Source organism: Idiotropiscis lumnitzeri, chromosome 21, assembly GCF_059441095.1.
Source record: "Idiotropiscis lumnitzeri isolate Australia: NSW breed Sydney's pygmy pipehorse chromosome 21, RoL_Ilum_1.0, whole genome shotgun sequence".
Taxonomy (NCBI): Eukaryota; Metazoa; Chordata; class Actinopteri; order Syngnathiformes; family Syngnathidae; genus Idiotropiscis; species Idiotropiscis lumnitzeri.
In genome coordinates, this window is record NC_142411.1 from 6,886,125 (window position 1) to 6,903,747 (window position 17,623).

Consider the following 17,623-nt stretch of genomic DNA (forward strand, 5'->3'; position numbering starts at 1 on the left):
CCTTTAAATCCACAACATTTTAACACTCTTAATATCAATCGACATTTGTGTCCTTTCGATAGCAAACTACTATATTTGAAATCTAATCAACAGCGCCTGCTTGGTTGCATGTTTCCGTTTCATACAGTCTGTGAAATTCTTGGTGACGCCTTAACTGACTAATAATGTCGAGCCCTCGTATTTGAAAACAATTATCCAGGGAGCGCTACTGCTTTTTAATGTCTCAACTCTAAGTGAACTGCAATTAAGAGCCATGTGGAGCAATAATATTCCCTGCTAGGTTTTTTTTTTTCTTCAGTGTTCCAAATTTTTAAACATCTGCTTTGTTCTTTGAGTGATCTGCGTGAGCCAAGCTCTCCTCGTTCTCCTCTTCTTCCGCCGGGACCTGGAAAATAATTTTTTTTTCAAAAATATGTCCAGTGTATCTTCCGTTTATAAAGACTGTCATGTGAATATTCAGGGACAACTTGGTTGAAGAGCAAATTAGGTCCTGAATTTCACATTTAATCATTTGTAATATTGCTGCCTTACAGCTACCATCTTGGAAATAGAATCGGATTTCTTACCTCCCAGTAAATAGAGTCATCGAAGCAGTTCTGGTCAGGAGGTTGCCCCCAGATAGGCAACTTCATTATTAAACCTGAGAAATCAGGGAAACATTAATTCAGCCACCCTGAATCGTCTTCCTTTTGAGTAATTTGTTCCCACAATTGAAATGTACACCCTTTATGGATTCACCATGAAAAGCGAGGTTTGAATGCGCGTCCATCCAAGCGTTCATTTTGATATTTATCACTGTTTTGCATCTCACATGGATATGTCAGAGTTGAGTTATATGTTTTGTGTAGAGAACGGGGTTTTATTTGGAAGAAATTTAAATTTTGTAAACAACATTTGTTGAGGTTTCCACATATAAAATTCTATCTGCTGCTTTAGTTTTGACCGTTATAGACAAAACCGATGAAAGTCTAATTCACCAACCTCCCCTCTCAGTAGAGCAACTACAATAAAGGCTCTAAACATGAAAAGAAAAACATCTATTTTATGTAAACCCTAATTGTGCTTTAGTAGCATCAGAAAAGCTTGAAAATAAAATGTCAGTGCCATCCGTGTATTACGCATTGCAGTAGATAGAATTTAGATTCAGCACTTATCTTGGCTTGTGTTATGCTTTGCAGATATATCAAGAAATGACAAACAGCGTGATTTCTCATCTCCACCCACCTGTGACAGCCCCTCCAACCAAAGCGAAGCCAAGGGACGAAGCCAAGGCGGCGGCTTGCATGGTGGCTTTCCCTCTGAAGGTGAACAGTCGGGATTTAATAAGGCACAAGCTAAACTAAACAGCATTCGAAAGCTTACATTGCTGGACCTTACCCATCCTTTTTTCCCAAAGCCACAGCCACAATACCAGCCAAGCCTCCCAGGATGCCCGGCATTCCGTGCAGATTGTGTACACCGCAGGTATCCTGGATGCCCAGATTAGAAGCTAGAACAGGCTGCCAGGGGAATAGAAAACATCATTTGAATTGAATATTAACATTGTATAGTGCTGTATTAATCAGTTGTCATTTCCAAACTCACCGTCAGGTACTTGAAGCCCAGTGTGGAAATGATGCCAGCCACTAATCCAATCAACATCGCCCCAAAGGGCCCAATGTTCATGTCAGCGCACGTTCCCACGGCAACGCCGCCGGCCAGGGTGGCGTTCTGGATGTGCACCTGTACAATTAAGATGTCATGACAGAACAGGTCAAACAAATACTCCACTGAAGTTGAATTCACAATTCTTTAGCACGAAAGTTGATCTGACCATGTCCAATTTTCCTTTGTGCTCCACCAGGCTGGAGATGGCGTAGGCTGAGAGGACGCAGGCGGCCAGCGAGAGGTAGGTGTTGATCACCGCAGTCAGCTGAGTGAAGCCCGGCTCCGCAATGGCCGAGTTAAAACTGGGCCAAAACATCCAGAGGAACACAGTCCCTGTTGAAAAGAGGTCATCTTAGGACTTCATTTTTAGGGCATGGAAAATTCCAAATGTAAGAGGCAGCAGTAGCTCATTTTGAGCTCAAATGATGAGAATATGTCAATTATTTGGGTGTGAAGCCTTTTAGAGTACAGTCCAACTGAAATAACAGCATTCTTGCACTATTCTAAAGCTGCGAGGACATTTATGTCCACTAGGTGGCGTAAAATAGCAATAAATAGCCATTGGAAAGTTGCAGCTCAAACAAGTAGAAAAATGGGTCAAACCTGGCTGCAGAGCACCGTTCGAGGCGTGGCTCAAAGTGCGATGGATAGTAATAGTTTAACTAATAGTTTGACCCCGCTCGCACGGGTTCTTTACCGCTAAGTACATTTTTTTAAAGTTTTTAAGTTGAGAGTTTGCAACTTTCGATGTTTTAAAGTGTTCAAAAATATGCGTAACGTGACAATCATTCACAATCATGAACCAGGTCAATAAAAAATAAGGGAAAAAAGAAAGGCTTAGAATGCGTGTGGGCGGAGTCAAGCGTCTAGCTCCACCCCATAGTAGTAAATTTGAATATTACCGATCATAGCAAACAGATCAGAGTGGTAAACAGAGCCGTCATTCTCGTGCCCGTTTCTCAGTCCAGGTCGGTAAAGTACTCGAGCCACGGCCAAACCGAAATAGGCTCCGTAAGCGTGGATGATCATGGAGGCCCCGACATCATTTGCCTGGAAAGAAAAGTGAAGTTCACTGTTATTTCGTAATTGCTTTGCCTTCACCAGTCTCCTTCTGCATACTAGAGAAATAGAAGCAACATTTAAATCTACGATTTAGGATTCATCTGATTATTGCAGAGCATTTAAAAAAAACCTCGAGGTTGAGCTTTATAAACAGCAACTGACGAGCGCTCAAGATAATTAATTCAAAACAGGTGGTGACGCGCTGATTTCCAAATATTCACCATGTTCCTCTTATTTAAATATTTATATGTAATTTCAAGTTACTCCTCTTTTGACGTGAAATGAAGGGTTATTAGTTTGTTTGTCTTTATAATAATAATATTGAATGTAACATTTCAGCCGATTTTCTAGCACCCCCTAGCGTCCACGGCGCCCTTAGCATCTTCTTATCTCGCCTGCAAACAGCCCTAGATATTCTAGTACTTATTTACTCGGGTACAAATAAAATGAGGATTATATTCCTCTGGTGGTGCAGTATGTGAGCCTGGCCAGTAAACCCACCCCCATGATTTCCGCCACCAGATGCTCGTTGATGGAGAAGATGGTGATCTCCAGGATGGTCATGATGAGCAACTGCACAGGACTGGTTTTACCAAGAACTGCCCCGAAGGAGATCAGGACTGTGGCTGTGCTGAAGTCTGCGTTGATGATTCTACGAGGTGAGATGACGAGTCGTTAAGAAAATGCTTTATTTGCATAAATGCGAGCGATGCGAGAATGTATATAATCTTGTAATGTGAAATTTAACTGGGAAATAGTGTAACCTCTCAATTTTAATTCCTCCTGATGTCACAATCTAATATAATAATACATTTCCAGTGTATTCCCATCATTTCCATCTATCCCAGAAATTTGCAACCAGTAGATACATGTGCAGGAGGTGCAGCGGCGCTGGCCTTACTTAAAGATGTTGATCTTAATTTTGCCGTCATCCAGGTGCCAAATGCCTTGCATGAGGAGTCCCCACTGTAGGCCGAAGGCGGCCAGCAGCAGGTTGATGCCCACGCTGCTGAAGCCATATCTCTTCAGGAAGGTCATCAAGAAGCCAAATCCGATGAAGATCATAACGTGAACATCCTGGAACACTGGAGACGCACGGGAAGCGAGGCAGGTTAGTGCTTTGTCACGCAAGTCCCCCATTCCGCTGCAGAAAAACGCTCGGTGCATGGCAATGATATTGGATTAGATGTGAATACTTTATTATGTGATATGTTCGATTCAAAATAGACCTCGAGCTATTAATTTCCTGCACACTCATTTGAGCTATTGAAATAATTATTTGGGTGCTGGAGGAGATCTCGGGAGTCATTTCCTTCCACAGGACCTGTTTTGTCAGCCGTGACCTGTTTGCTGGAAAAGCAATTCAATCACGCTCTCAGTGAGATGTTGGGAGAAAAAGCTCTCGCTGTTCCAGCCGAGTAAGCGGCCTTGTTCTGCTGCTATGAAGAGCATATGACCCTAATTGGTTTAGACGGAGTATAGAGTGAGGGGAATGTATTTTTGGAGAAACAAAAACATCTCTTTAAGTATGTAGCATGTTTTTTTTTTTTCACTCATACTTGAAGACTCAAGATAAAAAAAAAACAATTATGATACGCCCATCTCAAAGGAGGCAAGGTCATTGTTGATGATGAGTGTTCCCTCAAAGACAGGAAATTCGAACCTTTAACTTCATGCGATGAGCTCCATCCATGGAAATAACATCAGAGCAGAAAGACAATAGAAGTAATTTCCTTTCGCTATAACAGATTTAATGGCAGCCAGTATTGTCTCACGATTTCTATGATGGTTTTGTTCAGAAGGTGGTGAAAGGAGGACATTTTTTTTAGAGCGTCTACTCAAATTCTGAAACTGGAGAGGCACGCATGTTTGCCATGATATCTGTATGTGTATATCTCGTGCATTACAAGCATGTTTTCACGGCAATTATGACTCTGAAGCTTTGCCAATCAAAATATTGACATTGCCATTGTCCAGTGAGCTATCTAAATTTGAATCTGACCTCTTTAAATGCGCACCTCGAAGAATGACTTTAAATGACTTTCGCATGTTTTCAAAAATGTTATCCCCATTTGTGCGTGTCTCCTCATCAGCCTGATGGAAAACAAATATCCAGTTACACAACATATAACATGATGCGAAATCATCCATCCAAATAGCTGCGTGTTTTACTGTTTGTAGCTCTCTGTTTTCCAAAATGAGCTTTGCTAAATGGATTCTGAATATATAAATGCTAAATTAGTATGTAGGCGATCTTCATAGCAGCACATTTATTAATGGCCAATTTACAGGATGCATGGAATGGTTGGCTAGATTGAGGAGGGGGAAATAGAATATGACATTTGGGTTACAGCTGGAGTGATGCTTTGTTTAAACAAAAACCAAAAAAAAAAAAACAGCCTTTTTGGTAGCGATACAGTTTGAGCAGCGCTTTGAATTTGAGGCTCTCAAGTTGGGAGGAAGCCACAGTGTCTGGCGTCACGCCCAGACGTTAGGTAACGCTCACCAGTTGAGATGCTCCCACTTGGCGGCGACTTGAAAGCAATATGAATGTAAGGAAGGATGCTTGAAATCATTTTGCACCATAAAAGTGTCATTATTATTTTTTCCTCACTGGTGACTAGTTTTGCACTGAAGGTTGTCATATGGACGGTGGATGCAAGGCTTTTGACGGTGGCAGCATACATAACACATAATATGGACATTCCTTTTTGCACTATTTACTTCTACTGAGTTCTAAATGCACTTAAATGTGGAAAACATGCAATGATGATGACCATTTCCATGTGCAAAATTAAATATTAAATAGGGAATAGAAGAAAAACATTCATTGTCTTGTGCGGGTCAACATCTCTCAAATTATCGTGCAAATTCTGAAGTTTAAACCAAAAATGCTGCTAGAATATTGCCAACGCTCCCTATTTGAAGTGGCTCTGAGCTTATCTCTTTGCTTCACACCTGCCACACCCGACTGTGAGCATGCACAAAATCCAGTGCAACACCACATTGCAAGGCTGCAAATTGAGTGCACATCAGGAAGTAGAAATGTTTCAAATGATCTCTGAGTATGAGCGTTTTTTTTTTTTTTTGCATTTCTGTTTGACTGTATGCAACTCAACACTTGCAAAAAAGTGCTTTGGTGCTGCACAAGAATGACTGAGATGAGTGTGATCCCGTGACTTCTCTCATCTGATCTGCACTGCAACAAACAGCCTCTATTTTGGAGTTCTCATAATTGGTCCATCCCAGTGTTAAATAGAATCCACATTTTTCCAATCCAAAAGGGAACATAAATTAAGACTCTCCATGATTGGATTTCACAGACTGGATAATACGATCCAAGACATCAAAAGTTGGGACGAGAGAGTTAATCGCCTAAAATGGAAACACTGACATGCAACGCATTCACGCAGAGAAGTCTGCAGAAAACGCCAATCAATATTTCATTTGGAATTTTTATTGGACAAAGCATAACCTCATATTAATTGAAATTTAATTCATGGAAATAACTCATTGAAAGACATCCCCTTTTTTTTGTAACTTGTCTATAGATCACATTTGAAAAATGAATTATAATTTGATGATTGGTCTGAAAAACTTCTACTGCCTTCTAGTAAGTCTTGTAGCAGCCTACAGGTATATTCATTATTTTGGCCTTTTAAAGGCCCACAGAAAAAAATATAAGATGCGCCGCATCTGAGCATCCCTCAGCAAACCAGTAGCCCCAGTTACACTTACTGGGATAGAGCTCCATAGGCGTGTCATGGTGGCCCGTGTCATTGCCGTGCGGGTCGTGGCCGTGACCTTTACCGTCATCGTAAACCACAAAGACGGCAAACAGGATGATGGTGATAACCTCCAAAGCCAAGGCCACGATGGGGAACTTGAGTCTCATGTTGGTGGCGTACGCAGGCATCCCGAGTCCCACTCGATAAAGTTGTCTTTCTGTGCCGTTGGCACGCACACACACATACACACAGGGACGTGCTCACACACACACACGCGCGCACGCGCAACGGGCCTTAGTGACTGACTGAGTGAAGGGAGGGAAGAAAGTGGCGTCTGCTTTTAAACTGATGCGGGATTTTGTTGTGACCAATGACGGCGCAGAGGTCTCGGGCCTCCTGGTTGATGAACACCCACTCTGTTTCTTTCCAGCCCCCCCCCGCACCCCCCCTCGTTCATTTTCAGGGATGGGTTTCCTTTCTGGTTGACTGATGTGACAGAGCTAAAAAGCAAAGTGTAGTGATTCCTCGTATTGTGGTACACTTATTGAACTTCTTATCCGGTCGCTTGGCCAGTGTCAAGGTTGTTGACTCATTAAAAGTGCAGGTTTGCGTTTATTAATCTAGCTCACAGATTTGTAGAACAAACTTGAAAAGTACAAAAAAAATATATCAATTACAACTTTTGTATTTCTGTCGCATTTTTTTCCATAAATGTAGTATTTTCTTTTATAAGATATATTTCTATAAATTGCAGATTTGAAGTCGCAATAAACAATGCAAAATCTTTCTTTACAGCAGCAACGTTCATTAACAATACATACAAAACTACTTTAGAGGTCTTTAGTTTTTTTTGTTTTTTTTTAAGTTAAGCTAGACAGTGATATAGAAAGTATACACACCCTTGTTAAAATTCAATGTTTACGTAATGTAAATATACATGCAGTATACATGAAAGAGCACAAACTCCTTTAATTGAGATCATTTCGTCCTTGTGAGTAGTAAGCAGTCATCATGGCACATTTGGACTTGACAATATTTGCCCAGCCGTTGCAGTCAGATCGAGATCTCTTCAATTGGGTTTAGGTCTGCTCATTTTGTATGGATTTTTTTGGATCATTGTCATGATGAACGCTAAAATTCATCCTCAGCTTAAGTTTTCTGGCAGACGGTTCTGTGACCGAATAGACAATATATGTAACTGTTGCTACATGGCACTCAATCATAACAACGGTTCTATTTGTAAGACGGACCGAGATGAGGTGAAGTGTAAATTGAAAAGATAGGGATGAAGTCGATATTTGTTTTGCGTCGTGTTTTTTAGTTAAACCTCTTCATCGTGAGACCTTCATAAGCACGATGTGTGCAATCACTTCCTTACCGTCCATTGTTGTTCTTGAAGCCTGTGTTTCGTTCCCCACTTTCCCATGCTGACAGCTCTGATTGGGCCCTCAAGTTCTGAGCTCCCACAGTGGGCTTGGGAAAAAAAGTGCAGTGGTCTCTCTTTTTTGGGCCTAGAGACTTTCATGAATGAGCGGAGTAGTTAAATAAAGTCAATGCCAACGACGCATTTCTGTTTGTTTTGGAGCCATTTTCCAAGCGCATGTTGGAAATGACTTCCAAATGTTGAGAGATAACCAAATCACTTCTTACTCCCTGCATGCACCCGCTAACATTTTTCTCTGATATTTGGCAGTGGGTATTGTTTTAGAGAAAAGCTTGAACGGCAGGATTTATGGTCCACTTACCGCAGTCATTCATCCACGACCGTGACAGTTACACGCTGCTTTTTTTACCACTTTTGATTGGATCTTACTCTATTAATAACAATGTAAACAGTCCTCTGTCCTTATCCAATTTTGATCCAATTTGAGGCATTATTATTATATTATATAAGTGGTAGGTGGTCAAGACGTTCAAGGCCTTCTCTGCTGGCCTAACATAATCAAGAAATCATGATCATATTCTTCACATTGATGTCATATTATAGCCGAGTGTTGAATTTTTAGGTTCCTTTTTTTTTTTTTTTTATCCAATCAGAATTCAGCTAGCTCGTGTCGCCAGGCAGATTTCAGATACCAATAGCACGCACAAACAATAAAAGACTCGAGGCACAATTTTCATAGACCGGCTTCCATGCGCTTGTCTTAAAAATGTCATTATTTAATCATTATCATTATCATCTTAAAAATATTTTTAATAGCACCCTGTTACCATGCAGACAACTGTTGTAAATTTCAAATGTCTGCGTAAACCGTGATATTGAAAGAGCCTCTCCCGAAATACCCTGAACGGGATTATTAGCTCAATTCTGCAGATACGTCTTGGTGTCTCTGATTGGTCTGAACGCCGACAGCTTGCATGCTAGCGTGTTTACTGTACAGCTTGCCGTCTTGCCAGCCGCTCAAACAGTCAGTGGCGACCCTTTCAGCTGCAGCCGGTGCCGTTTCCCAAGAGCGATGACGATCGCTTAACAACAACAACAACACACCTGGTATTGAACGTTCAGCTCTGCGTTCAAACCTGCAACCAATTGGAAGCAGAAGTGGAAATGCAAGTATAGTTGAAAAGAATGTTGAGCAGCTCACTCATACTTTATAGAAGAAATTCCGTGCCACCTGACACACGATGGTTTAACATCATTGATTTATGAAGGAACTGGCTGGAATGTGTCTGGAATGTGTCTGTCACAACAGCCTCAGGATCGTATCGAGAACATACGAACATTTCTATACGTAGGAATCCCCCGAAGTGAGGAATGTAGGATGACAACAAGGTACTTTATGCTTTGCTGAGAATATTTTAAAATCTGCCTTCACCACTTTGACAAAAGCGCATTGCTTTCTGTTTTTAATCAAGAAACAATTAGACGCAAGGCACATGAAGCACGGAACCTCCATTTGACCTGTACATCTGGTTGGTTCAAGCTTCTCCGGGAATGCCCCGATGCAAAGAAGTCTGCTTCAAGTGGTAATCCATCACGAGACTGCCACGCTGTTTAAACCCTCTGAGTCTCAAATACAGTTCGATTTATGACTGCGCCAGATGGACCAAAGATCTGGTATCCTACTGTATGATGCGTCATGGCCCCTTGAGAGCGGAGACAAAAGAATGAAGTAATTTTAAGGGCTGATTGGATAATAGACCCTGTTTTGAGTTTTGTGGCTCCGCCCACAGTATACGGTATTGCATTATTTTTAAAAATAAACTTTACTGAACCTCAAAAACATGGTGCGATTGTCAAGGATGAAGTGGATGGCCACAAAGGAGAGGAAAACGATAAGGCGAGAGTGTGGATATTTTGAGAGGTTTATTGCAATGAACTTAACCATGTGTGTGAGCAACAGAGACTCTACACACTTATCTTTCTGGACACAGGTACATCTGAAATTATAAATATAGTGGAATTCGCAAAACAGTTACTATATACTGTGAAAATACTGTGTTGGTGTTTTTTGTAAGTATTTTTGACAGTGGTACTGCTTTACAATTGTCCTAAATTTCTTAGGAAGGGAAGATGAACAATTAATATTCAAGATGAAACAAGTAGTCTATTCCACCCCTCTGATCTATGAATTATTTAATAGCTGTATCCTAGCACTTAGGATCTTTTTACTCTGTGGCCTAAATTTCCTGTGGAGTTAGTGCAAATATCTTATCAGACACACCGGTCACAACTTCACCATTCCGATACAAACCAATGTAGCCGGTTCAAAACCGACCTACAAGCAACCTCCTTATATAACAGCCGATTGTTTTCGTTGATGTTTAAACTTTAATGTTGGAAATCTTGTCAGGGGTCACATCCGATGTGGAAGCACTCCAATTCACACGTTACGCCCAACCAGGATTTGGCATGCAGTTTGGAATAAGAACTGACCTAATTAAACACACAACCTGATTTAAATTTTCGGGCCCGCTGCAGAATTGACGAAAAATATTGTACAAAGGTGGTCCTCCTGTTTTTCATTTGCACTCTATATGGCGTACTCGAGTAGCTCAGTGATAAATTAAAAAAAATGCTAAATCTACTTAAGCAATGTTAAAGACGTATTTATTTAATACGTAAATTCCTACTACTGCTCTGACCACGTGTTCCTTACAGAATAAGAATATCAGCTGTTTTGTACCAAACGAGCGCCAACTAGAATACAAATGATAGCAATTACAAAACTCCTCTTTTGCTCCCCCACCATGTACATATATTCCAAATCACGTTTCCTGTGTCAGGAACAGTTGCGCATCCTGATAAGCAAAGTTGGAGTTTAGAGGAAAGCCTCCACTGGTGGCTAATCAGCATGTTAGATGTTAGTAATCAAGAACAATCACAAGCTCTCATCGTGTTGCAGGAGCCATTTATGCTATAGACGCTGTACAGTTATCTCCTTTGTTTGTAGGAGGTGTAGGACGTGCCTGTCGTGTTGCTGTGCAACGTATGGCAGACATAAGTCAAAATTGGGCAGACACATGAGCGGGGGCGAAAAATGATTGCTTGGCAAGCAAAACCATATGCCGAACGTGATGCAGAGAAATGAAAGTTAGGAGGGGGGGCGGTTGCACTTGGAGGCAAATTGAAAGCAGGCCATTTTTTCATCCCCCATGAATTGGTACAACATCCAACTTGAATTGCATTCTTCTCATTTTGTTTATTGTCAAATTAGCAGCTGCTAGTTTACCAAGTGGTTAGCAGAACCCCTCAATATTCTGAGCTGAGAGATTTGAATCTCATCCTTGTGTGGAGGTTTTGGGACATGCGGTGGCAATGCGCTGGTTGTTTAAGGATCGATGCTTCCTCTTCGTGTGAGACGTGAGTGTGCTGCATTTAAAGCGAATAAAAGGAGCAGCTTAGATTGGCGGCGAGACGTCGGCTATGTTCACGCCCACATTGGCGCAAACCTCCCTTTTTTGGAGGACTCAGATTTTGGTCAAATTTCCAAAAATGACCTTAAACTCGGATAAGAGTTAAAAATTCTTCATGTTACCGAAACAAATATTATCTGTCTAGTTTCCATTAATTGCATGTGAGAAATTCATTTTGTCTAAATAAATTAGAGGTTGTCCAACATCCTGAAACTTTGAAGTCCCCCCGCCGTGTGCTTTGATTACAATTACGTAATACCTTGATTGCAACAGCCGGTTCCTGCCTGTTGCGTCTACAAAGCCATTTCAACCCTTGCTTACTGTTTGCGGCCCATTTGGGGGGGGGGGGTGCATGTAACAGGCCAGCTGCGGGAGGAGGCGGGCAGGATGAGGAGGTCTTAATTTGCAGCGATGTGGGACTTCTTCTGTTTGCTCGCGCACACAGATAAGTGGTTGCTTAACTTTCGAGTTTCCTCAATTTGGAAGATAAAACGAGCCGAGCGCTGGTCTCAGACCATTGCAAGCCCGAAATGTACGATAAGATCCTCAGCTGACATTTTATTCGTCTGCATTAAGCGACAAAGTACAAGGTGTGAATTGACATGTCAAAGAATTAAGATCCTAACGTCATGCGCAAATGCTAATTTGATCGTTCTGAATTTTACATGAACTCCAATTGCGCAAGTAAAGCCTTCAAACGACATCTTTTTTTTTCATTTTTTATTCATACAATCATCCTCTGCAGTCCATCCTGACATTTAACGCAGAGCCTCCTCGCCGCAGCGACATGTAATTGCTTTATCTCGCATAGCATTCTTTAGACGGCCCCTAATTGAGGCCCCCTTTCGCCGCACCCTTTCCTCATTTGGCTCCATGTGGCAATCAACCTGCCACGTTATCACTGCATCCTATGAAAAACTAAAATGATTGGGGCCTCAACCCTTCCCATACACGTAGGAACATGAAGGGGAGGGTTGGATGCATGGGGGTAAAAAGAAAGACAAAAAAAAAAACATCCTGACTCCAATAGTGTGTGGGGAGTGGGCTTTCAATACACAGGATGTGATGCGGAGAGATCGGCGGCATGTCGGCAAAGTAGAAAAGGGAGTCCTTTTTTTTTTTTTTTTTTTTTTGGGTCACGCAAACGTCAAGGCAGCTCAGACCATTGGGAGAAGAAGTCTTGTACATATTCTATGATTAACTCATTCACTGCAGCCAAATTAAAAAAAAAAAAAAAGATTTTTGACGTCTATAGCCGTCATTGGCAGTGAATGAGTTAATAGCTTCTGTCAAAAATGCTGTAAAACATTTTAAATGGTCAATCCAAACAATGGGACATGCCACGTTTGGCTTCTTGATTTTGATTGATGTAATTTTCTGATCATTTGGGAGTAAATTTGTTCTCACTTTCGCCACATGTTTGTTATTTCACATGACTAACATGTTTTACATGTATTATCCTGATGGACGGTTTAGAATTTCTTACGTGGGAAACTTCATGTTTGTTCTCCCGTCTTTTAGCTTTTCTTTTAAATGTATTCCAAACGACATGGCTCCTTTCAAACTTTTTTAATTATATACAAAGACTTTTACATAGTAATGGTTTGGCAATTCTCAGAGGAATTCACTTTCATTGTGAATAGATCACATTGCAGCATCTACTATTGTCAAGCACTGGAAAGTGTCCATTAAAAAGTCATAAAAAAGTAGGCTGGGTTTCCTTGTTTTGCTTTGTATACCCTCCTATTGTTTTTTATTGTATGTTTATTTAATCGGGAGCTAAATAATAATTGACATTGTGTAAGGACGGCTAAGTCAACTTTGAAGAAATGGAAATTGTTTCAAACCAAACTAATTGCATATCAGGCAAGGTAGGTTTTAATCAGATAACATTAAAAAAATTATTAAAAGCCACTCAGATTGTTGTTAAACCTTTTAGGTGAATTGATGCCCAAAAAAAACCGAATTGTTACCATGCGACAGTCCCACTTGACTGCGAATCCAGGCACCATGGAGAGAGGGCAAGACCCCAGTACGAATTGCACCAATCAGCATCAAAATAACTGCAAGCAACAGAATGTGATTGTTTGACACTGTCACAACTTCAATCATTTTGATGGTCCACTGGCTTGTAATCGTTAGAATATTTCTTTCATTATCAAGGCGGCAATGAAATACTTACTTAGTGGTCGTTAATATGGATTGACCAGCCATGTTGGGGAGGAGCATCAGTACAAATGCTTCAATACACATCAGTGTTGAGCATGTGCACTGATTTCAAAAAACCGAGCCAAGTACTTGCTTTATTGCCACACCCAGTTGAGGTTTACCATAAAAGTAAACACCAAACAAAGAGAATTACACATCGTGTGTTTCACCAAACCATTCTAAAGTAATTGAGAAATGCCATAGATGGGCTAACATAAGCTGCATATTCCAAAAATATTTCAAATCATATCAACACATGCAGACAAAGACTACCACAATACTCACAAGCATTTATTATTTATCCTCTGCAAAGAAAACAACAAAACGTGTCAGTCAAGGAACATATCACTGTATAGTACTTAATGAAAATTGCAAAAATCATGACTCAAAAAAAACCCTCCACTTTCCAAACCATTTTTCTCCCACCACATATATGCTGGCAAGAAATGCCTCTGAAATAATAAACCCCGAAGCACTGACCCCCCCGACCACTTGTTGGGGGGGGGTGAAGCTAATAGATTTGGTCCCTACTTGTGCCTGACACCGGCTAATGGCTACCAGATTCACTGGGATGAGGAAAAGGAATGCTCTCCCGTCTCCCCTCCTCCCGTACCGCTAACACCAACAAAACCACCCCCCTTTTGTGTAAATGTCAAATGTCTGTCGGATTACTATGTGGCAGCAGCGATAAGCAGATGTAAAAAGCCGTGGTGGGTTATTTATTATTAAAGGGAGCTGCAAAAACAATCTAGTCCACCCAAGTGCAGCGTGAACATGAAAAAAGAACCACACTCTCGTGCGATATTTTTAACAGTGTTTTTTAAGGCCACCCAGTATTCCCAACTGATCATTTTAAAAACAGAATCATGTATAAACATTCAAGTCACTAGATGGCATTGACACGGATTATAAAATACAACTGAACAGTAAAACATGAGTGAATAAAGTCACGTGAAAATTGGGGCTTCCGCTGTTGATTATTCAGTTTGACTAAATGACAGATGTTACAAACTGAATTTTCTCACGGTTTGACTAAAATACATCACGTTTTATCAAGTCCTATTGTGAATATAAAAAGTCTCCAACCTTGGTTTCTTTGGACTTTAACTATCTTAGTTAATTGACCCTTGCGTGAAAAAACACCAAAATAAAATCAATTAAGTTGAACAGGAAAAAGGTGACAACAATTTAAAATGATTTTTCTTGGTCCATTTTTTTAATTTGACAAATCTTGTCATATGAGCAGGGGTGTGTAGACTTTGTATAGCCACTGCACATTAAAAACTTGACCGATTTCCACGGATATTGACTTTGTAGTGTGCGGCGTGATATTTATTTGAATTACACTTGCGATGTTTTAACGCTCAAATTAAACCTTTTTGCCTCCCGTTTGTGTTGTAAGTGGTCCAATCAGAGATAACGTATGATGTGTGAGAACTCCTTTTTTTTTGTTGTTGTCATACAGCCCTCTCTATTTATTCATAAATTGCTCGCAAAAAAAACAATTTAATTTCATTAAGGCTTTGATTTTTCACTTAAATATCCATTTGGATGCGGAATTATTTATAAAAAAATTTTTAAGTTGTTTTTTTTTTTTAAGATATAAGTACATCTTGATTACACTCATACATTGTGTTTGACCTACGCCCACTTTAACCATTTCCTTCGCTTTAGGCCCCTGGCCCCTTTTGCACAATTAGTTTGTTTAAATGTACATTTCCAGTGAGGGTGGAATTAGCACGCAGGAAAAAAACAACACCGGCCTGGCCGATGGCTGACAAGAAGCAGACGCGTTCCAAGCCGAGCATCCTGGGAGAACTCCGTCTTTGGCGTGTGCTATGACGCTTTGCTCGTAAAACAATAACATGACGTGACTACAGCGGTGTTTTCCTTCTTATCAATGAACTTGATCTGTCAATGCTGCGGCATGTGACCGAGCGGTTGTGTTGTTGTAAGGCTTTTGCCTCACACGTCTCCCCCCCGCAGCATGTGATGAAAGCTTAAGAGGCAAATGTTGTTGCCCCGCATCTTGCAGCACTCCGATGGAGGAAGGAAGCCCCACGCCCGTCACGTTCTGCTTTCATCGGAAAGCGCGTTTGATCGTTTCCTCGCCACTAACGCGGTTGATGATGATGATGATAGTGACAAACAGGTGGCACCTGCAGCGTGAGGCAAATGTGATCGGACTGTGTATGTGGTTGTCAAATTTGAGGCCCCGCAAAATGAAATGTGATCGTCGCTGTCCTGTGAAAAAAACACGTCCATTTTTTTCTAAATTTTTTCCCTTTTTTAAATTTTGACGTTAATGAGGATTCCGCGTCAAAGTCATCCCATTCATGTGAAATTTAAAACAAAATACATGACAAAATTGGATATATGTATTTTTCACAGGACTTCATTGTCGCATCCGCACAATTGAAGCTTCTGATAAGGTGTATTTTCTCGAGAATTACAGTGTATGGCTTTTTGTGTGCGTTTTATTTTATTTTTCACAGAATGAAGGCATCTTTTCCAACAAAAAGGCATAATATTACTCAAATTCTTTAATTCATCGCTTAATCCCACCACCGTCACGTCACATATATAGAAACCATTTGCAGCATATAAAATGACAATATATCATCTGGAGCAGTTAAAAATCAAATTACATAACAAAAAAAAAAATCTTCAGAGATGCTGATTATTAATTATTCTAGTAATATATTTAGTACTACTAATCTTGGCTGATATGAAAAAGAAATCCAACATACACGTACTGGACGTAGTGCAGCAAAGTTTAGTCATGGCATGGAAAATAACTGGAACAAAAACACGCTTAGCTAATTGTGTGCATTTTCTGATTGATCCTTGCGAACTCAAGCAAATGTATCTGCAAGTTAGATTTCTCGAAAGCATCGCTTTTTTTTTTTTTTAAATGGAGTAAACTGTCCTCTTCCCCTCTTCACCCGACATCCTGTTTCTGATCCAGAGAGCGATAACCCACCAGACTAAATGAACATGTCTTCAGTCTGGACATACTGATGCTTAGAACTGATTTGCATCTGTCTTCCTCACTTTTTGTCCCAAAAAAAAAACATCTTAAAAATGTCTCTAAAATAACAACAGCGTTTAAAGTAACATTAAAATTTGACAATGATGAGTCGTATTTTTTCCAGAACATACAAGACAGGGAAGATGTCCGATGCCATCCTGTGGCACCAACCGTCGTGGAGCACTGCTGAAAGCGATAAGGCTCACGGAATGGCACGATCGTCCTTATCGCGCGTCGCCATGCGGGAGGACATCCGCTATCATTGGACACACTGGCAGAGGAAAGACTCACCCCTTATCTCGCTTTCTAACTCCACCCATTTCAGGTGCTCCCCTTTTCTTTCAATTCTGCAAAGTGTTTTTGTTGATTTTGGTCTTGATGGGATTGAGTTTTGTCGTGTTTTTGTTTGTCCTTTTTTAATGTCACGTCTGTACAGTTTTTTATGTCCACCTGTTCGCGCCAGCCTGGTGTCGACCAATCAGCATTCGTGCCTTGTCCAGGTTTTATCGTTGTCTCGTTAGTTTGTTTGTTGGTATTTTGTACTTGGATCGTTGATTCTGTTGGTTGCCTTTGTTACTGTCAGTTGTCACCTCGTCCTGTCCTGTCCTGTCCTGTCCTACTGTTTGAATATTACTTTAAAAAAAATCTTTTGGGCACTTTTGTTGATTTAGTAATTGATGATTCTACATTCTACTCTCTTTTTGTTCTTTTGAGAGTCTACTCTTTTCGGCGCTCCTTGCCGCCTCCCTTCCCTGCATTGAGTCTGCCAAATTGTTACTTTTGTTCTGACTTCAGCATGTGACCAAGAGCAAGAAAAGTCCTTTGGCGTGAGGGCTCCAAGTTTTCCAGGACAAATTCAACCTTAAGTGTTTATTTTCAGGGAAAGCAGTTTATCATCACATGGAAAAGAAGCTCATTTCAACACAATAGTAGCGCATGCAATAGGAAGCCTTCATGTTGATTCATGAGGAAAATGAAAACATACTCGGCCGCAAGTAGCACTGTGAAATTATGAGTCACCTTTCCACTTGGTCTTTGGATAATTCATTTCTGAATTATGTTTATACTTCAACACTTTGTTTGGGACTCA

General features: G+C 40.7%; 1 protein-coding gene and 1 long non-coding RNA gene across 2 annotated transcripts; one reads left to right on the forward strand and one right to left on the reverse strand.

Annotated features, from left to right (window-relative positions):
* Nucleotides 1-21: 21 nt before the first annotated feature.
* On the reverse strand, nucleotides 22-6,764 carry rhag (Rh associated glycoprotein). Its single transcript, XM_088285557.1, has 10 exons — nucleotides 6,448-6,764; nucleotides 3,611-3,794; nucleotides 3,211-3,361; nucleotides 2,550-2,697; nucleotides 1,814-1,980; nucleotides 1,585-1,722; nucleotides 1,378-1,499; nucleotides 1,225-1,298; nucleotides 567-640; nucleotides 22-385 (listed from the first exon to the last, which is right to left on the reverse strand). Exons 1-10 carry the CDS (start codon nucleotides 6,623-6,625, stop codon nucleotides 311-313), a joined length of 1,311 nt encoding a protein of 436 aa, XP_088141683.1. The 5' UTR covers nucleotides 6,626-6,764; the 3' UTR covers nucleotides 22-310.
* On the forward strand, nucleotides 3,640-17,189 carry LOC148316758 (uncharacterized). Its single transcript, XR_015840115.1, has 2 exons — nucleotides 3,640-3,820; nucleotides 16,658-17,189. It is a non-coding gene; the product is annotated as an uncharacterized LOC148316758 (long non-coding RNA).
* The last annotated feature ends 434 nt before the right edge of the window (nucleotides 17,190-17,623 follow it).